This window comes from Thunnus albacares, chromosome 13 (assembly GCF_914725855.1).
Source record: "Thunnus albacares chromosome 13, fThuAlb1.1, whole genome shotgun sequence".
In the NCBI taxonomy this organism is placed as follows: domain Eukaryota; kingdom Metazoa; phylum Chordata; class Actinopteri; order Scombriformes; family Scombridae; genus Thunnus; species Thunnus albacares.
The window spans coordinates 22,856,587-22,869,639 of record NC_058118.1 but is presented as its reverse complement, the minus strand read 5'-3'; the positions used below and the strand labels follow the sequence as shown (position 1 = coordinate 22,869,639).

The 13,053-nt window shown below is 40.0% G+C and overlaps 1 protein-coding gene and 6 non-coding genes across 8 annotated transcripts; 3 read left to right on the top strand and 4 right to left on the bottom strand.

Annotated features, from left to right (window-relative positions):
* Nucleotides 1-70: 70 nt before the first annotated feature.
* On the bottom strand, nucleotides 71-159 carry trnay-gua. Its single transcript is given in 2 exon segments — nucleotides 71-106; nucleotides 123-159. It is a non-coding gene; the product is annotated as a tRNA-Tyr (tRNA).
* Nucleotides 160-550: 391 nt separating this feature from the next.
* Nucleotides 551-639, bottom strand: trnay-gua. Its single transcript is given in 2 exon segments — nucleotides 551-586; nucleotides 603-639. It is a non-coding gene; the product is annotated as a tRNA-Tyr (tRNA).
* Nucleotides 640-1,465: 826 nt separating this feature from the next.
* Nucleotides 1,466-1,554, bottom strand: trnay-gua. Its single transcript is given in 2 exon segments — nucleotides 1,466-1,501; nucleotides 1,518-1,554. It is a non-coding gene; the product is annotated as a tRNA-Tyr (tRNA).
* A 382-nt stretch (nucleotides 1,555-1,936) lies between these two features.
* On the bottom strand, nucleotides 1,937-2,025 carry trnay-gua. Its single transcript is given in 2 exon segments — nucleotides 1,937-1,972; nucleotides 1,989-2,025. It is a non-coding gene; the product is annotated as a tRNA-Tyr (tRNA).
* Nucleotides 2,026-5,941: 3,916 nt separating this feature from the next.
* On the top strand, nucleotides 5,942-9,388 carry LOC122994878 (serine/threonine-protein kinase pim-1-like). 2 transcript variants are annotated; one of them, XM_044369644.1, is made up of 9 exons: nucleotides 5,942-6,220; nucleotides 6,446-6,613; nucleotides 7,285-7,461; nucleotides 7,557-7,651; nucleotides 7,802-7,849; nucleotides 7,961-8,158; nucleotides 8,283-8,463; nucleotides 8,584-8,757; nucleotides 8,872-9,388. In XM_044369644.1, the coding sequence occupies exons 1-9, from the start codon at nucleotides 6,169-6,171 to the stop codon at nucleotides 8,961-8,963; spliced, it is 1,185 nt and encodes a 394-aa protein (XP_044225579.1). In that variant the 5' UTR covers nucleotides 5,942-6,168; the 3' UTR covers nucleotides 8,964-9,388. The 2 variants fall into 2 exon arrangements, with proteins under 2 accessions (XP_044225579.1, XP_044225578.1); XM_044369643.1 differs by having other exon boundaries at nucleotides 5,944-6,220; nucleotides 6,446-6,649.
* A 2,418-nt stretch (nucleotides 9,389-11,806) lies between these two features.
* On the top strand, nucleotides 11,807-11,895 carry trnay-gua. Its single transcript is given in 2 exon segments — nucleotides 11,807-11,843; nucleotides 11,860-11,895. It is a non-coding gene; the product is annotated as a tRNA-Tyr (tRNA).
* Nucleotides 11,896-12,707: 812 nt separating this feature from the next.
* trnay-gua lies at nucleotides 12,708-12,796 on the top strand. The gene is given in 2 exon segments: nucleotides 12,708-12,744; nucleotides 12,761-12,796. It is a non-coding gene; the product is annotated as a tRNA-Tyr (tRNA).
* The last annotated feature ends 257 nt before the right edge of the window (nucleotides 12,797-13,053 follow it).

Genomic DNA, 13,053 nt, shown 5'->3' with positions numbered 1-13,053 from the left:
ACCCCATATGCCTGAAAACCATTGCCTTGAGTATTCTTCCAACACTAATAATTTACAAATGAAAAACACCTCCTTCGAGCCGGAGTTGAACCAGCGACCTAAGGATAACTGCCATTATCAACCTACAGTCCTCCGCTCTACCAACTGAGCTATCGAAGGGAGGACCTCCTGTACCATCGTTCAGGTTTTTCATGGGAACACAAAATGGTGTTTGACCAAATTCTGTTTGGCAAAACTTCACCATTATGAGTTGAACATGGAAAACAACCACATGTATTAGCTACATTCAATGTGTCTTTAAAAGGACAATATTCATCACAAACTTACTTCTAATCTACTTAATGTCATTGGAGAACCACTACACATTGTGAACATGACCTCCCCTGGGCTAGGTGATATCAATTTCGACATTGAGGTTGGCCAGGTGTTCACCACCTGACGTGGAAGAGCTTTTTTCAGTCCCAGAAGATGAAGCAATGAACCCCATATGCCTGAAAACCATTGCCTTGAGTATTCTTCCAACACTAATAATTTACAAATGAAAAACACCTCCTTCGAGCCGGAGTTGAACCAGCGACCTAAGGATAACTACCTTTATCAACCTACAGTCCTCCGCTCTACCAACTGAGCTATCGAAGGTTGGGCCTCCTGTAACATCGTTCAGGTTTTGCTTCAGAACACAAAATGGTGTTTGACCAAATTTTGTTAGGCAAAACTTCACCATTATGAGCTGAACATGGAAAACAGACAACTGTCTTAGCCTATATGTTTGATTAAATGAGCAACATTCATGACAAACGTACTACCAATCTACCTAAAGCCCCTGACCAACCACTACACACGGTCAACATGAGCTCTCCTCGACTAGGTGCAACAACATAGTGCACCACCCGACGTTGAAGGGTTTATTTTAGTCCGAACAGATGAAGCAATGAACTCCACGTGCTGGAAACGCTTGCCTTGATTTTCTTCTGATGTTAACAAGGAACAAACACCTCCTTCCAGCCGGAGTTGAATTAGCAACCTAAGGATTACTGCCATTATCAACCTACAGTCCTCTGCTCTCTGAACTGAGCTATCCAGTATAGCATGTAGCCTACCTTTCTTCAGGTTTTGCATGGGTGCAGACATTGATGGCTAACCAAACTTTGTTTAGTAAGACCTCAACATTTGAATGCGTTAAACATGACAAACAGCCGTCCCTTTTTCACCCTACATGTTTGCTTGAAGCAAGAACGTTTATGAAGAACAAACTGTTTACTTAAACTCACCACCAAACCACTAAAAATGTCCTCTTAGTTTGTCTAACTTCTATAAGGTCCAACATTGAGGCCAACCACTTTATGTACCACCAGGCGTGGAAGAGCTTTTCTGTGTGTGAACAAATCAAGAATGGCAAGCCACAATGCTGAAAAGGATTGACCACACATTTTTCCAATGATTTAATGCACAAATGAAAAACATCTCCTTCGAGCCGGAGTTGAACCAGCGACCTAAGGATGACTAACGTTTTCCACCTACAGTCCTCCGCTCTACCAACTGAGCTATCGAAGGGAGCGCATCCTGAACCATTGTTCAGGTTTTGCATGGGAAGAAAAACTGAGGTTTGGTTGAATTCATTTTGGGAAAATTTCATCACTATGAATTGAACATAGAAAATAACTACCACATTAAATGTGTCTTTAAAACAACAACATTCATCACAAACCTACTACTAATCTAGTTAAAGTCACTGAAGAACCACTACACGTGGTGAACATGACCTCCCCTGAACTAGGTGATATCAATTTTGACATAGAAGTGGGTCAGGTGCTGCATCACCTGACGTGGAAGGGCTTTTTTCAGTCGTAGAAGATGAGGCAATGAACCCCACGTGCCTGAAAACCATTGCCTTGAGTATTCTTCCAACACTAACAATGCACAAATGAAAAACATCTCCTTCGAGCCGGAGTTGAACCAGCGACCTAAGGATAACTGCCTTTATTAACCTACAGTCCTCCGCTCTACCAACTGAGCTATCGAAGGTTGGGCGTCCTGTAACATCGTTCAGGTTTTGCATCAGAACACAAATTTTGACCAAATTTTGTTCAGCTAAACTTCACCATTATATGCTTAACATGGAAAACAGACAACTGTCTTACCCTATATGTTTGTTTAAATGAACAACACTAGGTGCTTTAACATACTGCACCACCTGACGTAGAAGGGCTTAATTTGGTCCGAACAGATGACGCAACGAACCCCACATGCCTGACAATGCTTGCCTTAATATTCTTCCATTATTAACATGGCACAATTGAAAAACTCCTAGCCGCCTGTAGCAGCATTATGGCTGACTGCAAAGGGATATAGATCCAGGGTAGCACGGTAAAATACAAACTCTACATAGATAGAAAAGTTAGATAGTGACAATTGATTGGATGGTTGGTTGCTAGGGGTGCAGGAGTTTGAGATAGTTCTCCCCTATCACAGTTTAGCTACTGAGATACAATGCGTGAAGACCTCAATTTCATGGGGTAAAAAGGATGGATTGGAGGAGAGATGCAAAGATGGATGTTTGGTTGCACTGGTACATTTTTAACAAAATCTTGTAATGTTATGCATATTGCATCATTTACGATTTTAATTGTTTTTTTTTTTTCTGTGCAAAATCACTTCAGTGAACATACGACTGTGCTACAGAGTTATTAGGTGCATAGAGTGCACTGGAGATGCCTTGGTGGCTTTTTTTTTCACTGACTGCATTAACAGCTGTTGCAGCTGACAACCTCGCAAACTTTCTTCCGATGTTAATACTGCTGTCATTCTCCACAGGAACAATATGAACATCATAAAGTTTGCGAACTGCCGTAGTGTATAAAGAGAAAAAAAGTCTCTTTACCCATACATGTTTTGAAGCCTCGAGTTTAGCGATTTGACCGTCGCCATGTTTGATTTTTGGAGCCAGAAGTGACCATCGTATTGGACGAGATGGTGGAGCTGACTATAGCGCTAGCTGCAAGCTCGGTTAGCACGGTGCATTTACAATCTATGGTTAACAGTGATAATGCAAATGCTAATTTCCACTTGCGAAAAACAGAGCTAAAACCATTAAAACAAAATGTACTCACCGGGGAAACTGAACAGCCCACTCCTTATAGGTTCTTTTATCACAACCAAACGTTGAACAAGACTTTTTAAGGCGACAAAATGTTACAATCAACTTCCATGAGCTGAAAACACTCTGGGTGTATCTCAAGTCTCTCATTTGAGTTTTCCTCGCTCTTCGCTGAACCGGAAGTTGTTCCTGGTGTGCCATTTTGACGAGCGTCCCAAGTCTCTTATTTTGCTCCGAGGGGCGAGGAGCGAGGAAACACGAGAGCAGCCTTCATGGAAGTCTTTTACCGGCCGACACGCCCCCTTACTGGATATCAGTTATTGATTGGACGCTGCACCTGATCTGACTGATCTGATACATCACTGCAGTTTCATATCGAAGTGGAGACAGATTACAGATTAAATTTAAGTGTATCATTCCAACGTTTTATGTTTATGTATATATTCATCATATAATTAAAATCTGTAAATTGTCGGTCTGATCAACAAAAGAACCATAAACAACTTTCTTCATTTATTAGAAAGATTTTTTTTCATGATGTTATTTCCTCCATTAAACTGTTTCTTGCTGACAGGCAGACTCTTCCTGACTTTAACTTTATCCATAATAACAGTTAAACACATTTATATTTTACATCATTTATCGTCATTTCCATTCAGTCACGTGAGGCTGAAAACTCCTGAGTGTCGGGTTTGATATGAGTTACATCATTTCCATGAAACATTTAGTGAAATACATATTTTCCAGTGTTCAGAAGACACCCTGATCATGTTCTGGATTATTGAATGATGAATTCACTATCAGGGTTATCAAAAAATACAGATGGAAATGATCAATAAATAGTATAAACGCATTCTGCGAGTAGAAATGGTTTCTACAGCTGTTAAAGCCGACTGACAGCTAATCCAGCTGTGATCAGCTGTCGCCGTCATCAGAAATGGACGTCGCTTCACATGACGCTTCAGAGGAGAGGACGTCTCGTGTCTCTTAAAACAAATTTCCTCGTTTCCTCTCTCCTCGCTTGGTTTCCTTGCGTCTCTCCTTGCATCCACGGTGGGAGGGACTAAGACGCAAGGAAAAGACGCAAGGGAAACGTGGATGCAATTTAAGAGACTTGGGATGCACCCAATGTCTCTAAACAAAGAAGTGCTCATTTTAGCCATGGAGTGGTTCAAATGTGTCATTTTACCAACAAAGTGAAATTCAAATTTATAGTACTGTTTTATTGTGACAACAAATTTATGTTCTCATCAAAAACAGAAAACATATCACATGATTTACATGTGATATGTTGTGTATTTTCTTAGTATACAGAAATATATAAAGTAGCACAAAGCTTATGACGTGATACAGGTTCAGATCAGTGCTGAATACTAGAAAGATTGAACACTAAAAAACATTCACAGATCTAAAAGTGTAGGTTCACATCAGAAAGTATTAATGCATGTATCAAATACATGACTTACACACTCTTATTTATGTGTACGATATACAAAATATAGTCTACAAAGCTGATATGTTAACACTAGGGGTGTTAACATGAACACAAAACTCATTGTTCGGATCGTATCGCGGATTTGAGTCACGGATCAGATCATTATTAGGATCAGAGAAAAAAAAGAGGGGAGACAAATAAATCTTCGTTTTCCATTTATTCTGTGACACACTTACAGCCAGAGACAGCAAGGAACTTTTGCCCATGGTCTTAAATGAAAACAACATTTAAGATGTCCAACGTTTAAATAAAATAAAATAAAATATATAAAATAGTCAATGCTCAGTTATAGCAATATGAGGCATGAAACCTTCCTCTTTTGAACAGTGAATGAAACAGCCTCTGTCCCATCATCAAAACTCGATGATAACAAACATTCACCGCTAACATCAGTTAAAAAACACAAAAAAGCCACACAGAGAAATTTAACCATCAGAGATGAAATTAGCTACCAAAGAGACAGAGAGAGAGAGAAGCTGTATCTGACTCACGTTATCTGACGTCTTCTTTCTTTCATGGAGATGATGTATTCATGTCATAACGTCCATTTGTGACTGTTGGTCATCTTGTTTGTTGGTTAACAGAACTTTGTGGCTGCTGGTTAACCAGTCTGATATCATTAGCAACAATGACAAACAAGCTAACTCTCCTGGTTGTTTCTGCGGTTGCTTCTCTCTCCAGCCTCCACGGCAGCGTCCTGCTGCTGCTGCACTGCACAGACCAGATAATTTCTCCCGTTAGCTTAACAACAGTCCTTAACAGTCCTTCCATGGATTTATAAAGAGGCCTTCAGGCTGCTACAACAAGCTAACTGTAGCGTTGGCTAACGCAAGGATCTATCTACTGCTGCGACTCTGCCTTACAGTGGAGAGAATTGAAGATGAAATCTGGAACCTATCATTGGACCAACTCGATGTCAATATTGCATTCTGGTTGTTGATTGGTAAGGGAGGACAGCCTCCCTTGGAGCGTCATTTTACGTGTCATGGCCAATCACAGATTAGCATGAAAAAAAATGAAATACATTGAGTCCAATGGAAGAGATCCCGCCCTGCGGAGGACAGCAGGCACCTGTCCTCCTCTGTCCCCCACTCCACCTCCACCAATTGCACCCCCCCCACCACCACCACTTCACACACTGCTCTTTCTCCTCTCTCTCTCTCTCTCTCTCTCTCTATATATATATATATATATATATAAAATTTATTTATTTATTTATGTGTATGTGTAATATGTGTATGATATGTATATACTAATGTTTTTGACTTTTAATATTTTTAACTAAAACTTAAAGAATGTTAATCATCATTATAGTCTTATATATAAATAAATATTATGCCTGATTAAATGCCTCACATACACAGTTTATCTTATTCAATATTCGGCAGCCATTTTGATCAAACGCATTCTGTGTGATGTCACAGACGTGAAGTCATAACAGAACATGACACAACATTCCGTGTTCTGTTCATCAAACCCTCAGAACACGGGACAAACTGTCAGATACTGAATCGTTGGATCGACATTCGCTCGTTGCATCAACGTTATCGTGTTAAAAACTTGTTTAAACGCCGTCATGAACAAAGACTCTGCAAAACCTTGTCAATCTCCAGCTGTTAGGAGAAGAAGTAAGTGAGAAAAACTGGCAATCACTTATTTATACTAATTTACATCATTTATCAGTTGGCACTAATTTCTCAGATTCCTGTTGCTGAGCCCTTTTTCTCACCTTGACAAGGTATCTGGGATCTGAGTCTGAACTGTGTCTTAATTAAAAAAAAAAAAGATTACTTTATACAATTAGAGACAAAAATTCACAACAAATTAATATTCCACTGTTTTCTCATTTGCAGAGATTAATAGCAGCCAGACACAACAAAGTCCACAGGCTGCAAAGGATGGCAGGACCAGGGCCAGGAAAGGAAAGGCCAGTCCTGACAAGGAGACCCCCAAAAAGAGGAAAAGGGTCTCTAAAGCCAAGCCTTGTAACACCTCAGAAGAAGGTGTTGGTGTGAAAAGAGGTAAGTCCACATCCTCCTCAACGGACACTCGAAGAGGTAGGTTCACCATGTGAAATTACAGATGGAAGTGTATATCATCAGGATTAATTATTACAGAAAACACTGACATGTCCATCAACTGGGGCATTAGGATCAGCTCAGTCTTAAACAGTTAACCCAGATTACAAAGAAAAAAAATCCCACTTTCATCTAGTGGTATCTATTATTGCAGATATTGTGGTTTTATTTGTTAAGGTTTTAAGATATCTGTCTCTGAGATTTTTTCCCTTCACCCCACTACAATGGAGGTGAAAAATAAAATTCCATTTTTGGTGCTCACAGCATTAACAAATTATATTTAAAAATAAAAAAAGCAACATCTCTTTGCAAAAACAGCACCCTAAATGCAATGAATAATCCACAAAACACACACAAACTGTTGGTTTTTAAGTCAAAAATCTATAGTATATATAAACTTGAACAAATAAAACTGTGAAATGTGTTTTTAAATGCGTCAATTTTAGAGGTGCTGGTAGGCATATTTTTTCCACTTTGGACAGAGCCAGGGTAACTGTTCCCCCTGCCTCAAATCTTTATGCTAAGCGAGGATATCTAAATCTCAACTCCAACCCTGTACTTTTTTTTATCATCATCAACAATCTAATATTACTCTGGGTGTTTCTCATCTGTAGAGAGCAGCAGCAGCCTATTAGAGGGGTGCAGTACATCTCTGGCCCCAAGAGGCGTTAAGAGGGGAGCCACTGCTGATGGAGAAGGACCAACCAGGGAGAAGATTAGGAGTGTTGACTTGAAAGAGACCAAAGAAGAGATCAAGGAAGACTTCACTTCCTCAGTAGAAGCCTGCAGAGGTTGGTCGATAGATTATTGAAGGCTTTAAGTAACATGAAATGAATTAATGTTCCTAACAACTGAACTAAAACAAAATGTCTCTGTCACTGTTTAGCAAAATTTGAGGCCAAATATGAACAGGGGAACCAGCTCGGTGAAGGAGGCTGTGGATCTGTGTTTGCCGGCTACCGCAAAGCAGATAATTTACCAGTAAGTGTTACATACACATTCTCATGTTTAACGTGCATTGTTTTGCTGCATTTTTTTTTTACACAGGGCTAATATTTCATGTTGGTCTGAACACAGCCCAACACAGTATGTTCAGAAAGTGTTAACCAAATACCTGTTTGTGTCTTGTAGGTAGCCATTAAACACGTCCCAAACGATAAAGTGTTCTGCAAACAAGTGGTAAGTGAGCAACACCAACATTTCTTGGACTGAACTAAATGCATTATGGATTATTTATGAGTATTTATGGAGCTTCTTTCCCTTAACCTTCTATTTGTTTTGATGTTTCAGGATAAGAATGGGAACCAGCTCTCTGTGGAGGTCGCCGTGATGTTAAAACTCGGAATGACTGAATCAGCTGTGTCCCTGCTGGACTGGTATGATCTGGACGAGGAGCTCATATTGGTCCTGGAGAGACCAATCCCCTCTGTAGACCTCTTCACATACAATGAGATCAACGGAGGACGCCTGGAAGAGGAGGAGGCCAAGGTAAGTAACTGGAGGATCCTGGTGAATATGTGTTTGTGTGCAAGTTCAGGCCATGTTGGCAGATCCTCTGATGTTTTTTCAAACACTCCCTCTCCCCTCATCTCTCTCTCTATCTCTTCCTCAGATCATATTGAAACAGCTGCTGGACGCTACAGTAGAACTTCAGGATAAAAACATCTTTCACCGAGACATCAAGACGGAAAACATCCTGATCGAGACTGGCGCCGATGTCCCACGTGTCCGTCTCATTGACTTTGGCTTGAGCTGCTTCGTTAAGAGAGGATCGTCATACCGCATCTTTTACGGTATGATGTCTGGGTACCACTCCCATTCTTCACTAATTTACCAATCGGTGACTTTTGCATTTAAAGAAAGCCTCTCCGCCTCCTCATCCTCACAGTCTTTATTATGTCTGTGTATTTCAGGTACCTCATGTCACATCCCCCCGGAGTGGTACAGTTGTTGTGTCTACCGTGCCGGCCCCACAACAGTTTGGCAGCTGGGAGTAGTCCTGTATGAAATTCTGCACAGGAAATCATCATTTGAGACCAGAGAGTTCCTGGGCAACAAGCTAAAAATCAGCAACAAGCTGTCCAATGGTATGAAAAACATGCTTATAGGCAAACATGACATAATTCTGTTTATTTTAGTTCACATTTTGATGGATCGCTGAAGCTGTTGCCTTCATCTTTCTTCTCCTTCTTTCTCTCCAGAATGCCAGGATTTCTTGCAGAATTGTCTGACCAAAGTTCCCGAGCGGCGACCCACACTTGAGCAACTACAGCACCACCCATGGCTCAGATAAACTGACACTACACACAGACCTACAAACATTTAAAATCATCAGTCATCATCAATCAAGATTTGTTTTCACTTACGGCCGCTCATTACATGAATACCACTAGCACTGTTTTCTCTTTGACAGGAAGGCGGATGTGGACGAGTGCGGCTGGACCGTTTTTAATTGGAATCATCTAATTCGGCTCGTTATTTTGGACATTTTACATTAATACTTTTACTTTTTTCCCACTTGTAGTTCCTGTAGCACCCCCAGTCATCTGAGGAGAGGGGATCTCTCTTTGAATTGCCTTTCCCGAGGTTTCTTCCCATTTTCCCTCTGGCCGCAGGATTTTGGGGAGTTTTTCCTCGTCTTCTTAGAGAGCTTGGGCTGGGTCAGGAGCTGCTGCTGATGAGCAATTAGGAGCCAATGAGCCATTATGTCATAATAATGACAAACGTAATCATAAAAACAACAATAACAATAATAATGTCCACAATAAGTCCATAAAAATAAACATTAAAAAAATGAAAATGAATGAGTCTTTTTTTTTTGTTTAGACCACAGAGAATCATCATAATCTTTCTTATTGCTTTTTGAGTGATATACATTTTCTGGATTTTTTCCTTTAATTTTCAATAACATTTTACATTTATCTTAATAGTAATTTAATCTGACACAAAAATAACATTGAAATAGTGCATAAAATAGCAAATAAGTTCTTCTTAACACTATCAAACTGACCAACAGACAGTTTGTGCAATAGTTTGTGTAATGAACAGAGGAAAATGAACAACTTATACTGCTGCTTTACTGCTTTTATTTATTTACTGTAACTACATCAGGAGAAGCCATGTGAAATCTCATTGTACCTGAGTATAATGACAATAAATATCATTCAGTCATTCATTCATCTGTTAATTTGATGTCAGACTGTTTTCTGCTTGTTGCAGGACTATCAAAAAGACAAGCCAGAAGTGATAAATAAGAAAAAGTTTTAATAATTAGGTGAAATAACTTCTTGTCAGACAGCTCTCTATCAGATTTAATTCAACATTCATCAGCTGAATGACTGCAGATAAACATAAATAATATTAGCACACTGAAATGTAAAATTAAACTCAGAGGATAAACCTGGTCATGTCTCACCTGTATATGTGTCATTATATGCATGCACAAGGTAAATAAAGTGGGGATCCACTCATAAAAACATTGTTCCGTAGCGTTACTAGTGGTCAGAAACGTCAAAGGATACCTTTAAATGCGTTACTTCAGTCAGAACAGAACTACTTATGTCTTTGTAAATTGTTTGAGGGAGAAATATTCACGCACATTTGCTCGTTTTTAATATTCTTAAGGACAATCATGTAGCTCTGAAAAAGCTAGTAAGTGGACCTTGAGTTGAGATTATTTTGTCACACAATAATTTAATTACTGTTTGCCTGCAGCATGGTTTGTAAAAATATACCATAAAAATAACTTAAATAATCATTATGTATTCATTCTTGGGAGTTTAAGTTTTTGTTTAATATGAACAGTTCATAAAAACAACCTGAGGGCATTTTTTAAAAAAAAGATTATTTTATATAGTAGGAAAGTATATATGTATGTGTGTGTGTGTATATATATATCAGTGGCGGCTGGTGACCACATCAAACTATATCATTGTCCCACCTGATGAAATCCGAGGGGTGGGGGGCAATTTTATATGCCAATAAAACAATTTGCTTTCAAAAACAAAAACCCCTGAGTGGTGAAAAGGCTGCTGAAAAGGAGCGTCCCAAGTCTCTTATTTTGCTCGGAGGAGCGAGGAGCGAGGAGGGATCTCTGAGGAGCGAGGAGCAAGGAAACATGAGAGCAGCCTTCATGGAAGTCTTTTACCAGCCGACACGCCCCCTTATTGGATATCAGTTATTGATTGGATGCTGCACCTGATCTGACTGATCTGATACACCACTGCAGTTTCATACCGAAGTGAAGAACTATCTCAAACTCCTGCACCCCTAGCAACCAACCATCCAATCAATTGTCACTATCTAACTTTTCTATCTAGAGTTTGTATCTATCTGTAGAGTTTGTATTTTACCCTGCTACCCCGGATCTATATCCTTTTGCAGCCATAATGCTGCTACAGGCGGCTAGGAGTTTTTCAATTGTGCCATGTTAATAATGGAAGAATATCAAGGCAAACGTTTACAGGCATGTGGGGTTCATCGCTTCATCTGTTTGGACTAAAATAAGCCCTTCCATGTCAGGTGGTGCAGTATGTTATACCACCTAGTGACAGTTGTCTGTTTTCCATGTTCAGCTCATAATGGTGAAGTTTTGCTGAACAAAATTTGGTCAAACACCAGTCTGTGTTCCGATGCAAAACCTGAACGATAGTGTCAGAAGTCCTCCCTTCGATAGCTTAGTTGGTAGAGTGGAGGACTGTAGATTGATAAAGGCAGTTATCCTTAGGTCGCTGGTTCAACTCCGGCTCGAAGGAGGTGTTTTTCATTTGTACCGTGTTAATGTTGGAAGAATATTCAAGGCAATGGTTTTCAGGCACGTGGCGTTCATTGCTTCATCTTCTGGGACTGAAAAAAGCCCTTCCACGTCAGGTGATGCAGCACCTGACCCACTTCTATGTCGAAATTGATATCACCTAGTCCAGGGGAGGTCATGTTCACCATGTGTAGTGGTTCTTCAGTGACTTTAACTAGATTAGTAATAGGTTTGTGATGAATGTTGTTGTTTTAAAGACACATTTAATGTGGTAGTTGTTTTCCATGTTCAATTCATAGTGAGGAAATTTTCCCAAAATGAATTCAATCAAACATCAGTTTTTGTTCCTATGCAAAACCTGAACAACAGTTCAGGATGTGCTCCCTTCGATAGCTCAGTTGGTAGAGCGGAGGACTGTAGGTGGAAAACGTTAGTCATCCTTAGGTCGCTGGTTCAACTCCGGCTCGAAGGAGATGTTTTTCATTTGTGCATTAAATCATTGGAAAAATGTGTAGTCAATCCTTTTCAGCATTGTGGCTTGCCGTTCTTGATTTGTTCACACAAAGAAAAGCTCTTCCACGCCGGGTGGTACATAAAGTGGTTGGCCTCAATGTTGGACCTTATAGAAGCTAGACAAACTAAGAAGACATTTTTAGTGGTTTTGTGGTGAGTTTAAGTAAATAGTCAGTTTGTTCCTCATAAACATTCTTGCTTCAAGCAAACATGTAGGGTGAAAAAGGGGCAGCTGTTTGTCATGTTTAACGCATTCCAATGTTGAGGTCTTACTAAACAAAGTTTGGTTAGACATCAATGTTTGCACCCATGCAAAACCTGAAGAAAGGTACACAATATACTGGATAGCTCAGTTCAGAGAGCGGCGGGCTGTAGGTTGATAATGGCAGAAATCCTTAGGTCGTTGGTTCAACTCTGGCTCAAAGGAGGTGTTTGTTCCTTGTTAACAGCGGAAGAGTATCAAGGCAAGTGTTTCCAGCATGTGGGGTTCATTGCCTCATCTGTTCTGACTAAAATAAGCCCTTCAACGTCAGGTGGTGCACTATGTTGTAGCACCTAGCCGAGGAAAGCTCATGTTGACCGTGTGTAGTGGTTGTTCTAGGGATTTAAGTAGATCGGTAGTATGTTTGTCATGAAATTTGCTCATATAGGGTAAGACAGTTGTCTGTTTCCATGTTCAGCTCATAATGGTGAAGTTTTGCCTAACAAAATTTGGTCAAACACCATTTTGTGTTCTGAAGCAAAACCTGAACGATGTTATGGGATGCCCAACCTTCGATAGCTCAGTTGGTAGAGCGGAGGACTGTAGGTTGATAAAGGCAGTTATCCTTAGGTCGCTGGTTCAACTCCGGCTCGAAGGAGCTGTTTTTCATTTGTACCGTGTTAATGTTGGAGGAATATTCAAGGCAATGGTTTTCAGGCACATGGGGTTCATCTTCTGGGACTGAAAAAAGCCCTTCCACGTCAGGTGATGAACACCTGGCCAACCTCTATGTCGAAATTGATATCACCTAGCCCGGGGGGGTTGTGTTCAAAATGTGTAGTGGTTCTTCAATGACTTTAACTAGATTAGTAGTAAGTTTGTGATGAGTATTGTCCTTTTAAAGACACATTGAAT